Source organism: Daucus carota, chromosome 2, assembly GCF_001625215.2.
Source record: "Daucus carota subsp. sativus chromosome 2, DH1 v3.0, whole genome shotgun sequence".
NCBI lineage: Eukaryota > Viridiplantae > Streptophyta > Magnoliopsida > Apiales > Apiaceae > Daucus > Daucus carota.
In genome coordinates, this window is record NC_030382.2 from 41,199,017 (window position 1) to 41,218,309 (window position 19,293).

The 19,293-nt window shown below is 34.9% G+C and overlaps 2 protein-coding genes across 2 annotated transcripts; one reads left to right on the forward strand and one right to left on the reverse strand.

Annotated features, from left to right (window-relative positions):
- Window positions 1–453: 453 nt before the first annotated feature.
- On the forward strand, window positions 454–9,025 carry LOC108205590 (ATPase GET3B). Its single transcript, XM_017375547.2, has 12 exons — window positions 454–719; window positions 1,934–2,145; window positions 2,241–2,303; window positions 3,533–3,643; window positions 4,113–4,187; window positions 4,284–4,352; window positions 4,427–4,492; window positions 5,497–5,571; window positions 5,662–5,760; window positions 6,755–6,889; window positions 7,982–8,147; window positions 8,492–9,025. The coding sequence occupies exons 1-11, from the start codon at window positions 530–532 to the stop codon at window positions 8,117–8,119; spliced, it is 1,233 nt and encodes a 410-aa protein (XP_017231036.2). The 5' UTR covers window positions 454–529; the 3' UTR covers window positions 8,120–8,147; window positions 8,492–9,025.
- Window positions 9,026–10,126: 1,101 nt separating this feature from the next.
- Window positions 10,127–17,972, reverse strand: LOC108209680 (ABC transporter G family member 24). Its single transcript, XM_017380722.2, has 14 exons — window positions 17,525–17,972; window positions 17,326–17,402; window positions 16,708–16,977; window positions 16,513–16,576; window positions 16,261–16,407; window positions 15,851–15,885; window positions 15,580–15,653; window positions 14,139–15,040; window positions 13,487–13,783; window positions 12,424–12,912; window positions 11,816–11,964; window positions 11,299–11,588; window positions 11,085–11,218; window positions 10,127–10,621 (listed from the first exon to the last, which is right to left on the reverse strand). The coding sequence occupies exons 1-14, from the start codon at window positions 17,761–17,763 to the stop codon at window positions 10,465–10,467; spliced, it is 3,324 nt and encodes a 1,107-aa protein (XP_017236211.1). The 5' UTR covers window positions 17,764–17,972; the 3' UTR covers window positions 10,127–10,464.
- Between the last annotated feature and the right edge of the window lie 1,321 nt (window positions 17,973–19,293).

Consider the following 19,293-nt stretch of genomic DNA (forward strand, 5'->3'; position numbering starts at 1 on the left):
TATTTTTACCCGACATTTTGTCTTCTCTCTTTACGAGAGTTTGGTATATTTTTTCGTACTAGGTTTCATAGATTTATTTTGGTTTTTTGATCTTTTTTAAGATTTTAATTCATCAGTTGAATCTTATTACATGATTATACTTTGCAAAAATATCTTTAATTTCAGTATTATAGTTCGGAGTATGTCATAGTTAAATACTTATTTAATGATAACGTGGAACACTATTTTCTTTTTGGCTATATACATATAATAATTTTTTTATAAATATTTTATGAGCTTTTATTAATGGATTATTGCTTTAAAATTCACTCTGCTAACTATATTAACACATAGTATATAATAATAATTAATAACTAATAAATTGAAAATTAAGTACTGTAATATTAAAGTCTAAAAACCATGCCTAAGCATCAAAATAAAAAAAAATAAAAAAAATCACAGACGATAGTCCGATACGCAAAAAGGGGAGCGTGTATAAAAATTTGCCACTTCTTCCCCCATCTTCGAGTTCTGTAACGACAAGGCAAAAATGGCGACTATTTTCACTTCTTCTCCTATCCCTCCCCCATCTTCTTCAGCTTCAGTTAATCGTATATCAGTACTTAGCTCAACCAAATTACATGCCTGCCCACTTTCTCTCTCTAAAAAAGGCGCAAGTTTCAGCTCCAATTCTTGTTCTCTTTCCCTCACTAGAAAACAGCCAAGAAAATCATTTCAAGGTGATTATAAACTAACCCTTTTATTATTTGATTATAAAGTTTTAATCTTTAGTATGTAATATGTGTATATATCTCACTGTGATTTGGGCTATGTTTTTGCTTGATTTCAATTTACTGTTGTTAATATAAGTTCTGAGGCTAAGTAGAGGATGAGAAAAGGGAATCTAAAGTCGACTTCAGTGAAGTTACCTAAAGTCGTATGCATTTTGTATACGAAAGTTTGATGGCATTTTAGTAATAATAGAATACAAAAATAATCTTTATTTTGTATTGAAATATGTGTTAACTTTAGATAATTATGGAAAGTGACTTTACGGCAATCAAACCCTTAAAGGATTAATTTACTATTGGGTAACTGGTATATTTGTTTTTCTAAAACATTTTTAGGTTCCAAATTTTACTTCATTGATTTCAATCTATTAATGTTTATGTATATGTGATAGTTATAATTTTATACCTTAGCAACTGTGTTAGTAATAGATTAAAAATTTGGTCTTGGTGAGACAAATGTTACAGAGTTTTTAAAGCAGAATACGAGCTGAAAAATTATATAGTAGTTAGTATGGGATGGGACATGGCTGTGGAACTTCCTGTCTGTGTCCGGTCTCGATGGAGTTGTAATATTTGGAAATGGATTTGTGCTCATTTGATCATAAGATTTGTGGATTTGAATTCAGTTCGACGGGGAGTATTTAACATTTGACTAGGAGTTGATCAAATAGGTGGAGCGGAAAATTTAGATGGGAATAACACTTTAATTAAATGTAACTATTTGACTGAATGAGAGCTTTAGTTGCTTCTTTACCCGTCGTTGCTGTTCCATATTGTACGGTCAACGGTGTTACAAACATTGCTCTTGGTGATGAGCTATTGAGATTCAGTGGAGGCATATGAGTAGATCTTTAAATATTTGTAACTGGCGGTAACCAGAATAATAATAAATTTATTTGTTTTCACTATTGCAGCGTTATAAATAACTTAAAAATGGTAGATATTTAAATCCATACTTTTAAGCTGTTAAATGTCAAATCTGGTGACATATCTCTTTTGGCTTGGGTTATAAACTTGGTGTTGAGATCTTTGCAGTAAATGAGCTTTAAAGGTTAGAGGAGACTATTGTTGTAAGAGAGCAGGCCGGAATGATGATTCAGTATTGTGAATGTTATGTTCGTATTGAGTGTCCGATACTAATTTCATGTTTACATTCTCTGCAGTTAGATCTGTGGCCGCTCCTGTAGAAGAGACTGCAGGGTTCGATGAAATGCTTTCTGGGACCCAGCGGAAATATTACCTGCTAGGTGGAAAGGGAGGAGTTGGGAAAACAAGCTGTGCAGCATCACTTGCTGTAAAATTTGCAAATAATGGTCATCCAACTCTAGTTGTTTCAACTGATCCTGCTCACTCTTTGAGCGACTCTTTTGCACAGGTTTAGATGCCTCTGCTTTATCCAGTTAAAAGCTGATCCCCATGGGTTATATTACATGTTACAAATCACACTCATTGTGTATTCTCATGTCATAGGATTTAACAGGAGGGACACTTGTACCAGTTGAGGGACCTCTAGCTCCGCTATATGCCCTTGAGGTGTGTGTAGAATTTTAACAATAATATTGCTAATTCTTGTGTTACTTATATAATTTTAATATTATTGCTAAAGACTTGCTTACTTAGTTGAACACTGCCCCCATCCCCCCTCAAATCTCTTCCCAATTTTTATGTTCGAAAAGACCTATTTTAGTATACATACTTTTACTCTTTTTCTCTAAGATGTGCAATTACTAAGACATTTCGATATGTAAATAGAATAAAACCTGGTAATGTAATGAATCAGTCTACTGTTCAGAGCTTATCTCTTCCTTCTCATCACTAAATCGATTCTTAGTCTAAAGTGATTCTTCACGATGGTTTTGTGACCATTTGCCTTAAATAATTCATACAAAAGCAATTTATTATGCATTCATTATTTCCCATTAATCTATTTCGTTTTTCTTTCCTTTTATTTTGTTTTTCTAATCTATGATATCTTAATAGCTGTAACGGCGCTCGCCTACTCTTGACTTCTCGATGACTAATCAGAACTCAGAAGAAGTTGTTTTTTTGGCTGACTTGAACTCTTAACTGGGTATTGGGAGTGACTGGTTGAATTAAACCCTGTCGTTAGATCTAGAAGTGTGATGTGGCTAAGGAGAGATTTGGGGTTGGGGGTTGGGGGGTTGGGGGTTTGGGGGGGGGGGGGGGGGGGGGGGGGGGGGGGCACAAAAGAAAGAAGGAAATGCCAATATTGTTGATCACTTGAAGCTATTTGACCGGATTTTCAGTCTCAAGATCCATTTCTGATGATGTTTTGTATATTTGTGATCTACATGAATCGAAATAAAAATGATTTCACACAATCTTAAATATAGTGGTTTTTTATTCATTGTTTTATTATTCAAAAGAGTGCATTTATTATAACAGCATTAAACTTTTAATGTACTTCAATTCTTTAGCTAATGCCTGAAAGTGTAAATTACTTGAGGTGTTTGTAAACACACACCCGCATAATTTATTATTTTTTAGTTTGTTCAATAGTCAACAATTATACGACTAGCTCAACCTCTGTCGATTTGACTCGATTTACCACCTTGACACCCATTTACTATCTTTCAACTGTTTATTGCTTGTTAAAGATTCTTTTAGTGCAGGGATTATAATTAGATATGCATTTACTATACAACTTCAACCATTCAGAATATTATCATAACAAACAATACTGTACTATACTACTATCTTTCTCTTAAAAAAAATAAATAAATACTATCTTATCATTGCAGATAGACCCTGATCAAGCGAAGGCAGAATTTCGCAATGCGAGCAAGAAAAATGGGGGTACTGGAGTGAAGGACTTTATGGATGGCATGGGACTGGGACTGATTGCAGAACAGGTGAAACTTTTCAGTTGTCTGATATATTTTAATATGGTCATGGTTCTTTTAGTGATGCAGCAAGTAGTAATTAGTATGATGGATTTCTATACGACCACAAAGATATATATATATAACTGTCAATTAAGTAATAGGAAGACCTTTACTTGTGAAATGGTTTCCTACAATTTGATTGGTATGACAATTGGAGTAACATATAATCTGTAATCTGTAATGAGATTATTAACATTTCTTAGTACTGCACTAGCACAAAATAAAGTTTACACAAACTATTCATGCGGCTCTTACTTTACAGCACTCATTAGTGTATATTTCTCCAGCAGTCACAGATGTTAACATTAAAATGTGTTTTCAACTTATAAATTAAGCATGACATATTCTATACGTGTATCTTAATCTTGAATTGTAGACTGGAAAGACAATGCACGCTTTATGTATTTTTTCTGACTTTTGAAGTTTGATTGTAAAGCTAGGAGAACTGAAACTAGGTGAGCTTTTGGACACACCCCCACCAGGCTTGGATGAAGCGATTGCAATTTCCAAGGTTCATTTACCAACTGAAAAATATACGCTCCCCCCCCCCCCCCCCCCCCTCTATTTTTTCCTTACTACTGACAGCCAATTCTTTATACCCTGGCAGGTTATTCAGTTTCTTGAGTTAGAAGAGTACAATAAGTTTACCCGAATAGTGTTTGACACTGCCCCCACGGTTTGTAATACATTTTTCTTGATGACATTTCTTTATAGAGATTATTTCTCAAAACATAACAATTATCATTACAGGGTCATACACTGAGGCTTTTATCCTTGCCAGACTTTCTGGATGCATCTATTGGAAAAATCCTGAAGGTATATATCTTTTAAGTGAAATTGAAGACGTACATTGTTAGAAGTCACTATATGACAACTTTCTCCGGTGAACAAGCAGTTATCATATTTTTTTCCCTGTAATCTTAGAATTTAGACGATAAAGTTGTTTGTTTAAAAGTGGTGCATCATTGGTTCTAATTTTGAGTTAAATCTCTTAAAATTTAATATGCAAGTCACAACTAATCAGACGAGGATAAGGGAGATCTGTGGCCAGATATTGTGGGCGTCAGTGATGCTGAGCCCTTATTCATTAACGCCTTTCCTGTAGCTTCTTAATCAGTACCTGTTTAAGTTCTTATCAATTTTTTTTTAAGTGGTCAAACTTGTATAAGATCACCTCTTTTATTGTCGCTTCACTGTCAAAATACTAAAACCCCTTCGCTTTTATATATGGCCAAACATATAAACTCGGCAAATGATTGAATATGATAGATAAAGCATGTCTCATGATTCAGAGTGAGGGTAGAGGTGGATTATAGCAATGGTGAGAGAGATGCAGGCCAGCACCTATTCATTTGAAGTAAGCAATTGTGGCCTGATAAGACAAACTAACACCTGACGCATTAAGATAGATTATTGTAACTTGTTATGTACAGTTATATTTTCTTTAAGACTGAATATGGTCAACTCTTAGACCTTTTGCACCTGTTCATACCCCAACACACAACACAGTGTAGATGTTAAGAATGCTTGTGAGCTTTTAGTACAATGGCTATGAATATTTATGAGTTCTACCACCAACCCCTGGATGAATTTTTTTTATTTTGATTTTTCTTTGTTCATTATTGATGTTAGCATTGTAGCAGGAGTTTTTGTGGTCAAAGAACTTATCTACCCACCTACTTGATTGCATAAGAATTTCCCTATACTGTATATAGATGTGTTTGTGTGTGTGCATGTATATATGTTTGTACTATTTACCCTGATATGTAGATTTTTTTTCCCATGCCTTCATTTATCACATTGCCTAATGGCTAATGCAGCTTAGGCAGAAGATATCATCAGCTACTTCAGCCATCAAATCTGTATTTGGTCAAGAAGGAAACCAGCCTGATGCAGTAAGGCCCAGTTGTGCCCTTGGTTAGTAATGTTGATTTAAGTTCTATTAAAGGATAGGCTTTGATTCCTACTACTTAATGCTTATGTAGGCCGACAAACTAGAAAAATTAAGAGAGAGGATGATCAAAGTAAGGGACCTTTTCCGGGACACAGAATCGACAGAATTTGTCATTGTAACGATCCCCACGGTAAAGACTCTTTCTCCCGCTCCTCCAATAGAATAAATATGTACAAAATAACGAAGCAAGTTAAAAACACTATTACAAATTAAACATAAGTAGAGCTCCTTACTGCTAATTCATCTTGTCAATATGATTGTATGATGGTATTTGACTTGGGCAATAGATGCCCTTACTCTACACCTTAGGCTTCATTTTACATTGCTGTTGCGGACAACAACTTTTTGCTGAAAAGTAGGCGAAAAACGTTTGGCAGCTTTTCTGAACAACTTTTAGCTTAAAAGCTGCTTCTAGGAAAAGCAGGTCTCGCATGCTTTTGGAAAAAGTTGCTTTTCAGCTTTTGCGGGAAGCTGTCATAGATTTCACGATCAAACCTCACCAAAAACGCTTCTTTATATATTACAACTCAAAATATGCAATAATCAAAAAAATTACCAAACACTTATCCGATTTCTACAAAACTATTTTTTATCAGAGCTTTTTCTAACAGCACAGCAGTTTTTTAACAGCACTTCTAAGCAGACCCTTATAGTATAATTCTTAACTGCTTTTTTAAGAGTGAGTCTGCTTGTTCCTTTTTAGTACTCTGCTACTAAAACTAAGGTAATCTCTTACTTCTGTTTGAAAAAAGGCAACTGATCTTGTTTATTCACAACTAAGTTTGACTAGTTTGTAATTTTATGTAGTCATTACAGTTATTATAGTGTAGAATATGAATAAAGAACTATTGTTTGTGAAGTTAATTATAGGTTTTATGAATGAATAACGTCAGTCAAGCATTTCAAAAGCTAAATTAGTTCATACATCTCAAATGGAGTAAGTATGTCGGTTGTTTTTCTGATTGAGTTGGCTAAATGACCCATTTTTACCATTACAAGGCATGTTAACTTCACAGCTGATTTTTAGGCAACCATGCTTCACAAGTTGTATAATCTATCTACTTCAAGCTTCAGTATACTCATAAGTCTTAACACACTTGTCACTTCCTATGTATCTTATGGAGGTTATGGCAATCAATGAGTCATCAAGGTTACGTTCTTCCCTGAAAAAGGAAAATGTTCCTGTCAAGAGGCTTGTTGTTAATCAGGTGCTTCCTCCATCAGCTTCAGACTGCAAGTTTTGTGCAATGAAGAGGAAGGTATTTTATTTGTCCTTGATTAAGTTAAATATATATATATATATATATATATATATATATATATATAGAGAGAGAGAGAGAGAGAGAGAGAGAGAGAGAGAGAGAATTGGCAAACTCAATTCCTTACATCGTTTAATGCTATATTGTTTATCATATTAGATGATTTAGCATTTAGGCATCTGGAGGTATTACTGTTCTCTGAATACTACCTGGCATAGTCATCTTGAGTTTTCTTTGACATTTATTTGATGTATTATCTTTAAGATGTGTAAAATTATGGCCTTCATAGTAATCTTTGTGTGTGCGTAGATGAGTTTCATGACCTGTATGACTACTGCACTATTTAGGGTCTTTTTAACCTCTGGTAGAGTTTAGTGTGCAGGAGATGTGGGATTCGCTATGTATTTGTTTCTTGCTGTTGCTTGGATGGTAGTTGTTTCTTTTCAAATAGTTGAGGATTCAGCAGAGAAAAAGTTGCCTTTTTAAAGACATTTCCATTAGCGTGGACCCACTTAGTATAAGTTGAATTTAGGTTAGGCCCACTTAAATAAATATTAAAAATTAAAAATCTTTATGCTGATGGCAGTCAGTGGGTTGGATAGAAAAAGGAGCTTGTTATTCGTACTGGCTTAGCATGGGATGCAAGGTGGTGAGATGAGTTAAGAATGATATAACTGCATAAGACTTCCTTTACTGTGATGATTACTACCAAAAGTCCAAAAATCTACATTGGATCACTACATCGAGGCTAACTGAGACTAGGCGAGGTATCTAGGCTTAGGGTGTATGTTACTTCTGATTTAAGTGTTTGAATCTTTTGTTTCTCAGATGAGATATTGGTTCTGGATAACTGTCCTAGTCAACTAAAACTTAATTAAGGACTATGTAATGGTTTGATCAAACTTCGTTTTTCAAGGTTTAGATGCATCATGCCTCACTTTATTATCTTTGCACCTTGTTATACGCGGATAAAAATCTGATGAATGTCTATTTAAATGTGTGAAGAACGTTAATCAAAAAACTTATTGTTTTCCCTGAAGTTTTTATTGAGGACTGAAATGACAATCTCATGATATCTATTCACATATTTAGGACCAGACCCGTGCTCTTGACTTGATAGAGACAGATCCTGAACTCTCTACCTTGACAGTGGTGAAAGCTCCACTTGTTGATATAGAAATCAGAGGAATTCCAGCTCTTCAGTTTCTAGGGGATATGTTATGGAAATGAAGATTTGACCTGACACCGGCAATGCCAGGTAACTCTATTCACCATCACTTGCCATTTTATTTAACTGTTGGACCATTAAAAAAATTACTGATTCGACTATTCTGTATTATACCGAAACATATTCTTCCTTTATTCCACAAAAAGATATGCACCTAATAAATGACATTTAAGTAGATACTTTTCCTTGCCTGATTGAATAGTCAATAACAGTTGTAGCTGAGGTGTTGGGAGGTAAATTCCCACCATACTCTTTTGTTTTTGAAAAAACAGGTATACAATAGAGAAAATGCAGGATTAATGAGCACAATCAAACTCGCAACTTTAAAAATTGTAATATTTATTGATATGTGTGCATGTTCCATCTATTATCAGCTGACAGTGACGAGCTCAAAAGCCCGGTAAAGTAAAGGTGTTTCAAATTCAATTAACACAAACTATAGAAGATGTCCTGCTCAACTTGTGAGATAAGTGTTGTTTCTGGGATTAGTCTCTGGAGGATTCTGGATGTTGTTTCAGACTTTGTTGATTCAGGCAGTTTATATGTTATCAAGTCTTCGCTGCTCTTCTTAACCTTGTGAACTTTACAATGACCATGCACAGCACATGTACCAGTACAAGAAAACTTGCCAAGATGAGGTAGGAGGATTGTTGAGAAAGATATAATACAGTTTTGAGGTTTCTTAGAAATATAAAATGTACAATAGTTTTATACTTTTTAACGCGACACTTTAGCTAAACAGAATCCTGTTGTATATTGCAAAAGTTAACAGAAAAGCCAGAATCATCCCCTGGTATAGTTAGAACAATGATATTATATTTGTTTCAGAACTGGTGCTCCACAAGCCCAGATAAGAAAAATACAGGAATAGGAAGAAAGGAGAATTATATTAGAGTTTTATGCAGGTACACCGTGCTTGTTAATTTAAATTAATATTTTGCAAACGAAGCATATGGCAACTGTTTCGGGTCTTCTCGCGAAATTCAAAACCAAACTTTGGACTCGTGAACAGAGTACAAATTTTTTCACGATGCAAATAAACTTTAACCAACTACGCCACTCCCTCCATCGTCCCAAAATAATTAGATGAGCTCGTTGACTGGGCACACAATTTAATGTAAATTGACTGCAAAGCCACATTACTTATTTTAAAACTTTATTTTTGTATATAAAAATTAAAATATGAAACTTTTGAAAAAAAATCAAAAAAATAATTTCGGAACTAGCCAATACATTTTAAATTACATGGTCAAAATCAACTTAACTATTTGGGATGGAGGGATAATTTGGGATGGGGGAGTATATATATATTTTTTTATCAATGGGGGGAGTATATCTTAAAATAATTTTTGTAATGTTATAAATTAAATTTGAGGAACTAGACGTGTGCGTAAAAGAGGGGATACGCGCATGTTTCAGCACGAATGTGTTGGGTCGTGTGTGTATTGATTAGGAAGAATAATTGAAGCATATTATCATGTGCATGTGCGATCTTAGCTTAAACATTACAACCTGCATAATAATTTCAGACTGTGTGACATGCTCACATGTGAGACTTGAGACAATCACATGGTATAACAGAATTCGTGTGAGAAAAGCCTAGATATCGTAATTTGGAGCGGAAATGAAATGTCATCAATGTCACATCTTGAAAATATGGCCCCGCGTGTCACGTTAAAACACCAGTATTAGAGTTATAACAATAACATGGTGTAGCTTGTAGGGGTTTATTATATGGGTTTTATATTGTTTGGGTTTAGGAGTCTAGGATTTACGGGGTATAAAGTGATATTGAGGATATTTTTTCCAGACATAATACTTGAGATATTACTGACGTGATATTTGAGACACTAATGGTTAAATTTGATTAATAACACCCGAGAAGTACACATTATCATTGTAAACTGAAACAGACGTTTTGGTGCTCTGTACCTTTAATAGTTTCGACAAACATGAATAATCCACCAGTGTACAGATGCAGAATCAAATTTGAATGTCGAAATCGGCGCTAGCTAGCAAAACCTTTTTATACAAAAGTCTAAAAATCCTTAACAATTGAAGTCCAAATGCTACTGTAATGTACAAGGGTAGTGTTCTCTAGAATCTAAGATGTGCCTGTACATGTGTGATAAATAAATATACAATTAAATGGTAACATATATTGAATAACTATTCAAACTCCTAATCAATCCTAGGAAAGTCTCCTGATCGATTCTTAGAAGTACAAAATATACTTTCTGGCAATCTTCTATTTGATACAACTGATTAGCCGTGTAACTTGCTGCAAAGCTCCTAATTCAATGGCCGTACTTGATTTTTTATGTGGTCATAAAGGTGGTAGTTCGAATCATTTCTTTCTGAAGGTGACCAGACCAATGAAAGCTATTATCCTACTAATTACACCAGCAAGGATGAGAAGGAATATACGAAGACCCCAGTGGTTAAGATTATAACCAGTTTGCTGCAGTGCGCCACAACGAGTTATCAACCACACTCCATCGTACCTGCAAATAGTATTTTTGAATTTTATTTGATGAATAAATAAATCAGATTACAGACATTTACTAAGAATGATATTTTTTGCCGTATTGCTGTTATCTTAGTCACCGTCTACAATAATTAGCTTGATTATCCCTCTTTCACACTTTCTGTTGGAATACAATTTGATCCTGGTAAGCCCTCCTCCTAACACCTTGAGGTTTTAGGAGAATTGGTCACTTAACATATGATCAACTTGCTTCTAGCATAAGACACAGAATGTATCTTAATTATCTTTCACTATTTACTTAGAATTCTTACATCTATGCTCAGGCAAACATGTGGAAACTGTTTAAGACTAATCACTTTTCAGAAAAACAATCTGTCCCCAAACTATATATTTCATGATATGCAGATTTTGTTCAATATCAACCTACATTCAGTTTTAAGAATATGCAAAAGGCTATAGCTAAAGATATTTCATCATACCTTTCTGCATTTGCAATTACAAATGCTTCCAATGCCCATTTTGTGTAGCATACGTTCGCCACTTTCTTAACAAATTCACCAGCTCTATTCTGAGTGGATATGAGAGTCAAGACAACAGGAAGAAGTACGGAGAGCTGCAGGAATAAAGATTGGATTAAAATGAATATAAATGGAGTAAATTTTTTGTATAACTCAAATAGTAAGAGTTAACTACCAGCTGAGACGGTCCAGGCTCAAGGAAGATGGCTAAGATATATGCCATACCGGTTACACAGTATACAAGGCAGAGCAATACAACATAGTTATCTGCGAAGGAAGATCTAGGGTTGCTGAAGAAATAATACATTGACAGATACACCACAGGCTTGATTACAATATTGAAAAGGTCTATTGTATCTTTTGAGAGAAAATGAGCCAAGCTGCTGATCCCAGCAGCACTCTCTCTTGAATATTGCAACTTATCTAACGCAAATGATCTCAGGGCCGCAATTTTGCATAGAAGAGCTGAAATAGATAAGAACATTAAGTGAAATTATAGAACCCAAAAGTTACATGTAAGTATTAGGTTTTACTACAAGCTGGTATAACATATGTACTTCTAATTGCCAGGCATTTGGTCTTTGGATTGACAGTGTCCGTTTAGTTAAACCTCTTCCTTTTTTTTCTTTTTCTTTTTTTGACAAACTGATAAAAATTATTACAAAAGGTTGCTGGGTAGACTTTGGACTTACAAACAGCGATGATGGTGTATGTATAACCAGGAGCGCCAAAGGTTTCATCACTGAATTTAGTAACAGATCCTAAGCAGGCTCCAGCAAGTAATAATATGAGATAATCTATTGCTTGTATCCTAGCTTCCCGTAATCGCTGCTTACCAACCCTGAAAATATTTCCATCATATATATATGTGATCAGGAATGTAACAGAAAAGAAGTAAATACTTAACAAAAGGTTGTAAACTAGGTTTCCTTGGCGGCTAAGTCAAATAAATATCATGCGTCAAGTGCATAACATAAGCATATCAAAGGTCTATGCACATAAAGTTTAACATGGTGACCCTGGTGAGGTTCATCTCAGAGTTGAGAAGTCATAACGTAAACAAGAAAATAATGCCACTTATTGGATCAACTAATGCCACTACTAGCGTGAGTTTTCTTCAATCAATTACATCTACCCAATGTGCAAATTCCCATCCCAAAGGAAATCATATTGAAAAGTTCATTGTGGGGTTGAAAAATGACACAAAACAAATTACTGGTGAATAAATTAGGAAATAGCTTTTAACACGCGAAGTAACCTGAGAAATAATCGAAATAATATGCGAAAGAGAACAATATACCTTCCAAGGAAGTATTTGTACTGAAGGAGAATTCCTGGAGTTTTCCGATTAGACAAGTCTTTAGATCTCAAGAGGTTGTGTCGTAGTATGTCTCGCTGCAACTCCACATTATACTTTACGTCCTGCCACATTTCCCCAGCAAAAGAATGTTCGATTGTAATATTATGTGCAAGATCTATTTGATGACCTAAATCTGAGCCTGGTGTCGACATAGCAAGTTCAACAGAAGTTTGCTGCATATCAGGAGGCACTGGATAATCATTATGAAGCATCCATCTGACAGGAAGTTCCTTGTAACTCACACCTGATTTTGGTTTAACTATTCCTTCCAAAACATCAATGAAGTAGTCTGGAGGATTAACACGATCTGGGACAACAATTCCAATCTTGGAGAAATATTCTTCGACTTTTCTTACTGGACCATGATAGACAGTAAGACCGCCTTTTGCTAGAAGTACCAAATCATCGAACATATTAAACAAGGTGTAGCTGAAAAATGAAAGCCACCAGATAAGAGTTAAATGACGATATAACAAGCATGTGCACGTGGTATGTAAGTTTATTTTTGATCATTTTCTTCTTCAATAAGATAGTAAACCTTGAAGATAATACATTTGTTTCACTACTAAAATATCTACCAAGAATTGTGCATTCACATGAACACTTAAGATGAATCATTACTGCCTGCATAGGAAGCATGCCACGGCATCATGGACTGTTCTATATTGTCACATTTAAAGACATAGACTGTCTTAATTCTAGACCTCTAACATATGACTAAAGAATGAAACTATGGAAACTACATATGGAAGCTGAGTTGTTCTCATGACCTAAATAAAGTAGTTGGAAGACATGGCTGATGACTAACGATGGAAACCCTGAAGCTGCTAGTATAGTCTTATCTACACTTGTAGAAAGGAAAAGAAGAATAACATTTAGTGACTCGGTAATTTGATACAACTACTATTGTGCCTAGGGATGGACATTATTAGCAAGGAAACTATAGGATTTATGATTTATAAATTTGTTTACCAATATCTGTAAATGTTTATGTAACTGATACCTCGGTTGGTGTACAACCATACAGATGTTCACCCCTTCAAGTGCTTCACGTCTAAGTGCTCTGAGAAGTAGCTGGGATGATGAACTGTCCAAACCAGACGTAGGTTCATCTAGGATTAAAAGTGAAGGTTCCATCACCATTTCAAGCCCAACATTCACTCGCTTCCTCTGGCCTCCAGAAATGCCTCGCTTCTCTACTGTTCCAACCACAGAATTCCTTACTTCCTGCAACCCCAGAGACTCAATTACTCTTTCAACAATCAGAACCTTATCTGGCTTTGGCAAGTCTGCAGATAGTCTTTAAAACAAAGCAAAAATTAGAGCAAAGTGTGATCTCGGTGTAAATATTGTACAATCTAGAGAGTAAACCAAGTACAATTACTGTAACTTTGAATAGCAAAGTGGTAAACCAATTTTAGCCATATTGCAGTGTATGTCTATGCATGAGTTGTGTTTGAATTTGAGAAGTGATGCATGTCATCTGTTACACACATTGTTCATCTAGCAAAATCCTGGCATGATTTTTGTTTTTTGAAACATTATATATTATTTCCTTCACAATTGTAATTTTATAATATATGATGAGGGAAGAAAAACAAATGAGATGTGGATGAAAGAGTATTGAAATGTGCAGCTCAACGGTATTTCTGTACCTGCAGCTTGCACTGAACCATATGTTCTCTTCAACTGTCAAGTTTCCATGGACAACATCATCCTGCGGCACAAACCCAGTAATTTTCTTGTATGAATGGATTGATGCCGACTTACCGTTGATGTGTATTGAACCAGTGATTGTGCATCCAACAGCTTTTCCTGCCAAAGCAGAAAGATATGTTGTTTTTCCAGCACCAGATGGCCCCATGAAAGCGGTTATGCGCCCAGGCATGATTTTCCCAGTAACACATCTCAAGATTTGTTTGCTTGTCCCCTTCAACGTTAGAGTTAAATCCCTGAAAGAAATCTCAATTTTAGGTCGTTTTTTTGTTTCTGTATTGGCAGCCATGTTAATCAGTCCTGAGAAGGTCATGTTCTTGTTTTGCTGCTGGATAGCTTTCTCTTTTTCAAGTTGAGAATAAGCATAATTGAATATCTGGCTATGAGTTTGAACTTGCTTTTCTTTAGGCACTTTCTTTTTCATATCACTGTATCCACTCTCCAAACTGAAACTATTGGGGTCGTCGTCAATTGCATGAATCATCTTCACTATATCACTTGGATTCATTTTCTTTCCGTCAAAAATAGCATCCTGTTGCTGAGAGGCACTTGCAGTTGTATAGTTCTGAACTAGTGATTGATCATCGTCCACTTCAATTCTAGAATGTTCAGGATGCTTGACGCTTTTTATACGAGAGAATTTGCGAGATATTTGAGCTTGTAATCCACTGGTATGTTTTTTAGCAGCTTCTTTTGCAGATTTCCACCTTTCACGTGCCTTCACTTTCTCATGTACACTTCTTGCTGCCCTTTCTCTAGATTTAGCTAGTCTCCTTTCTCGAGTGGTAAGAACTTGGTCAGAACAGTTGTACATAATTAGCAGAAGAGTGCTTAAAGCAGCCTGCAATGAGAAATTATGAGATTGTGCTGCTATCACTTTAACGTATTTTCATATATTCAGAGTTGTTTTGATTATTGGTATATTTGAAGTATCATATTTACACAATATAAGGCCTCTTTATAGCTTAAAAAGTCGCGAAACTTTCAAAAATTTCCATAACTGTCAGCATACACCAGCCTACTAATGCTTGGTTTAGTTTTTATGTAGGCTTTAATGTTTTGTATCCAAATCAATAGAAAATTCAAATGTCTAATTTTGATGTGAAGATATGTAGATCTTTCTAAACTTAAAGGTCAGAGAGTATAAAACTGGCTGCTAGAAGTGATCATCTGAATAACAGTGAGAAAAACAATATTATTAGGATCACAATTTTACTTTTACCATTACTATTCGTCTAAGTTTATTACTGTCATATAAGCTTTAGTGATAGGAGTCAAAATATTATACATTATACGAAGAATTACAAACGGAAATCATATAAGCAGGGATGAGGGAACTATATCAAGAAAGCATCCGCTGATGATAAAAAAAAAACTTACAATTAAAAGTATTCCATATGCATGTATATTTTGATTTTCTGTGTTGGGTCCGCAGGACGTCAATTTAAAACATCCTGCAAGTTTTTCATCGAGTCAGATTCTCTATAAAGAGAGCAGCAAAATATAAGTAGACTTGCAGAACTCGGGTCTAGGGTAATAACTCACCCAAAGAAATGAGAATATACGTACAGTTAAATTGTGTCATTTTAAACTACTTTAATACTGATCTATTCTTTGAGGCATACAACACACACTTATTGATGACACTTACGCTTCTCTGATTTAGATCCCATCCGACAGTAGTGCCTGAAATTGGGATAGAAGACCATCAAAACAAAAACGACATCAGTACACTAAGAAGTGATACAAATAGTTGACCAACAAAGATTAATTGCCTAATATAAATGTTCTTTGAACAAAAACAGAAATGCCAATTTAGAAGTAATAGTCACCGTTGCGAAGATGTTTCCTTGAAAATACTAAATTTCGTTTAACTGTATGATTCAATATTTTAGGAAATCCATGATCAAAATATATGAGAGAAGAGAAAGGTAGTTTGGTCTATAAGTCGACGAAAGTGAAACGGCTTGTATGAACAGGTAATATCTTATATGACATGGGACACCAAGTGGTAAAATATACATCTAAAAGACAAGTTGAAGCAACATTAACGACTAATACCCTTTGCTGCAAGAATTTTTTTGGGTAGATGTTGGACAAAATGATCCTCCTGAACAGAACAAGTCTCTGCCCGTACGAATATCTGCCCAAATGTTTGCACCGCCACAAGTATGATTTGTCTGCGCAGGAGGAAGTTGGTAATTGTACCTGCATATGATGAATAATCATTATGACATACAAAATTTCACAAGCAGAAAAGTAGATCGTGAGGGAAGCACAAATTAGGTAGCGTTTCATAAAGATCTGACTTACGGTTGACATACACCGTTATCTTTATTGAGAGTCGCAAGTGGGCAATAGGATCCCAAGGGGCAAGCTTTAAGACAGAAAAACAAACAAATTAAATTTCCAGCACAATTCTTTCCAATATAATCTTTAATGAAACTTCAATATACATCCAAGTACTAGAAAAGAAGAAGGAAGTATTTAAGCAACTTCCAAACTTACGGATCATGCAAGTCATGCCGCGAGGGCAGAAGAAGCCCTCACAGCAAGGCTGAGGGTCAGATGTTCTAGTAGGCATATCTCTAGAATCTCTCAAGTCAACATCCCGATCTGGTCCAACACTCGCAGCCCATCCTGGCTCGCAACCAGCTCCCCAATTGGTTAAATTGCAGTTATTGTTAGGCTTCAAATAATCAACATTTCCCGATTCAAAGAAATGATTGAAGTAGAACTTCAAATCCGCTGCTGTGCACAACCGTTTTGTTACCTCTCCTGTACAATAGGTAAAGGCATCAATAACACAGAATCTCAGCTTAAAGATGTGTTGAAATGTCTTAAACTTAGCATGCCTACACAATTCACTATCTCTTTCAAAAGTATAGCTACATCAGATACCACTATATTTCTATTCTCGGCCGCAACAAAAGGAAAATTAAAAAAGTTTAACCATAACTTCGAAAAATTATATACATTTTTCTATCTTTACTACATACCTTAGTTTGGAAACTTACAAATTCAAGCCTATACTTATCGAAACATAACCGAAAAACCAAAGCACAGATTTGTACACACACACAATAGACCACAAAGTCATCAAATGTACAAAAATTCGAAAACTACCTTGAGTTTTCTGAATGCAAGAAGTTAAAAAGTCCAGATTAGAAGAGAAGTTAAAAGCTCTATCCCAATCAGCTTCCCTGTGTCAAAATCACTCAAAATATCAATTCTAAAACATACTAAATTAAACAAAATTAAGCACTATATCAATAATTAAACACAGCAAACTAAATGAAATATATATTTACTAACAAACACGTACGGATCTTTGATGCAAAACTTGAATTTACTATTAATCTCCGAGGAAGTCAGAACCGAAGAAGTCGCATTGGATAGACGCGCGTATATGACTTGCGTAAGATACGGCAGCACCGCCGGATTATCAATCTGGCCGGAAATATCGCCGTCTCCGGCGCCGCTCTGGCACTGCGACAACTGAAAGCAGCTGAGGAAAACAACAATGGCGTATAATAAGTAGATTTGTTTGGTTGTGTGGTTCATTTTAGCTTTGCTTAATTTTCAGTTGACGAGGAAACAGATATTATTACAACATAGTCCATAGAGAGATTTATGTAGGAGAGAGCAGAAGTGTTTGTGGGGCCCAGGAGAACACGTCGTGAGGAGTCGCCGGCACGGTTATGATGAGTTTGGCATTGTCTTAAATGTGGCTTGTGGTTTTCACTTTTTTATGTACAAAAGCTAGCGTGGCTTGTGTTTGACTAGGAGTTTCGGTTTGTAACACGCCAATAACGTAATTACAGTTTTCAATATGCTTGTGTTTGATTATTTAAAATGTTAAAATCTGGAGGATTTGTATTGGGGAGTTCGGTGTGCTCGTTTTTTACCGGATCAGTGTGCTATCGTTTTTTTGAGTAATTTAGTTGGTGTTTTTCCCCACAGATTTGGAAATGTCATTTTGGATGGTAGGGATGGACATCCGACATCGTGTTTCTTCGTTGATTCTCTCGACCGTCTGTAATTATCGTGATCTCAGTTATGTTACTGGGTTGTTTGGTGACCGAGCTTCTAGCATTTAAGTTGTTTCTAGTTCTTGTGTATTGTTTGATAAAAGAACTTTAACTTTTTTTAATTTTGAAATCGAATGTTAGTTTTCTTTGGTTTTGTCTAGTGATTCGCGTTTTATTGTGAAATTTTTAAATATGTTATTTTATTCAGTAATAAAATTCATATTATTTTAGTAATTTTTTGTATCGAGTTTCATGAAAAATTCGACAGGATTTTCACAAATAACAGTGGATGACAGAACATCTCACTTTACAATTTGAATGTTAAGTCACACTGTTAGATCATACCATGACCTGATATGCTTATACCGGTTAAATATGTCGTTGACAGTCAAAAAATTTGTATTTTAATAATTTTTTGTATCGAGTTTCATGAAAAATTCGATAGAATTTTCACAAATAACAGCTCATTTTACAATTTGAATATTAAGTCACATGTTGATATCATACCATGACCCGATATGCTTATACCTCGTTCACTTGTCAAAAAAATTGGATTTAAATTCGAAAAAGCATGGTTAAAACTTAAAAGACCCGAAGTTCATTTGGAGGTCTCTGCTTTCTGGAATTAGTTAGCTCCAACTCATTTTCTTCTTAAGTTGCTTCCGTTTTTTATCAGTTCATGGCTAAACATGGTTGAAATTTTCTTTTTTAAGTTCCGAGACAAAGTTTTGTAAGCAAAATTGTATTGTTTGCGTATAAATACACACTAAAAACCTTAAGTTTGGTTCTATGTGGAACATAATCCTTAAGATATATTATCAAATTTATTTTTACTCGGAACGTAAGTCGTGTATTCTAAATTATCTTCTTTAGTATTTAAATACAATACTTCAAAATCTTATTAATTTTGGTAATCTTATTAATTTTGGTAGGATTTCAGAAATTTTAAAATATATAGAATAAATCCCAAAAATCCATTATTTAGTAAAGTTCAAAAAAGTCCATCGACATAAGATATCATTAGATTTTAATAGATTCTGAAAAATCTCAATCGCATACCATC

What these genes read in the sequence shown, in the direction of transcription:
- LOC108205590 (XM_017375547.2), top strand. Translation starts at nt 530, where the DNA reads ATGGCGACTATTTTCACTTCTTCTCCTATCCCTCCCCCATCTTCTTCA. An exon ending in GCCAAGAAAATCATTTCAAG is followed by an intron (nt 720 to 1,933) that starts GTGATTATAAAC and finishes CATTCTCTGCAG; the next exon opens with TTAGATCTGTGGCCGCTCCT. An exon ending in AAGCGATTGCAATTTCCAAG is followed by an intron (nt 4,188 to 4,283) that starts GTTCATTTACCA and finishes ATACCCTGGCAG; the next exon opens with GTTATTCAGTTTCTTGAGTT.
- LOC108209680 (XM_017380722.2), bottom strand. Translation starts at nt 17,763, where the DNA reads ATGAACCACACAACCAAACAAATCTACTTATTATACGCCATTGTTGTT. An exon ending in CGGCATGACTTGCATGATCC is followed by an intron (nt 16,577 to 16,707) that starts GTAAGTTTGGAA and finishes TCTGTCTTAAAG; the next exon opens with CTTGCCCCTTGGGATCCTAT. An exon ending in CATATGGAATACTTTTAATT is followed by an intron (nt 15,041 to 15,579) that starts GTAAGTTTTTTT and finishes TTCTCATTGCAG; the next exon opens with GCTGCTTTAAGCACTCTTCT.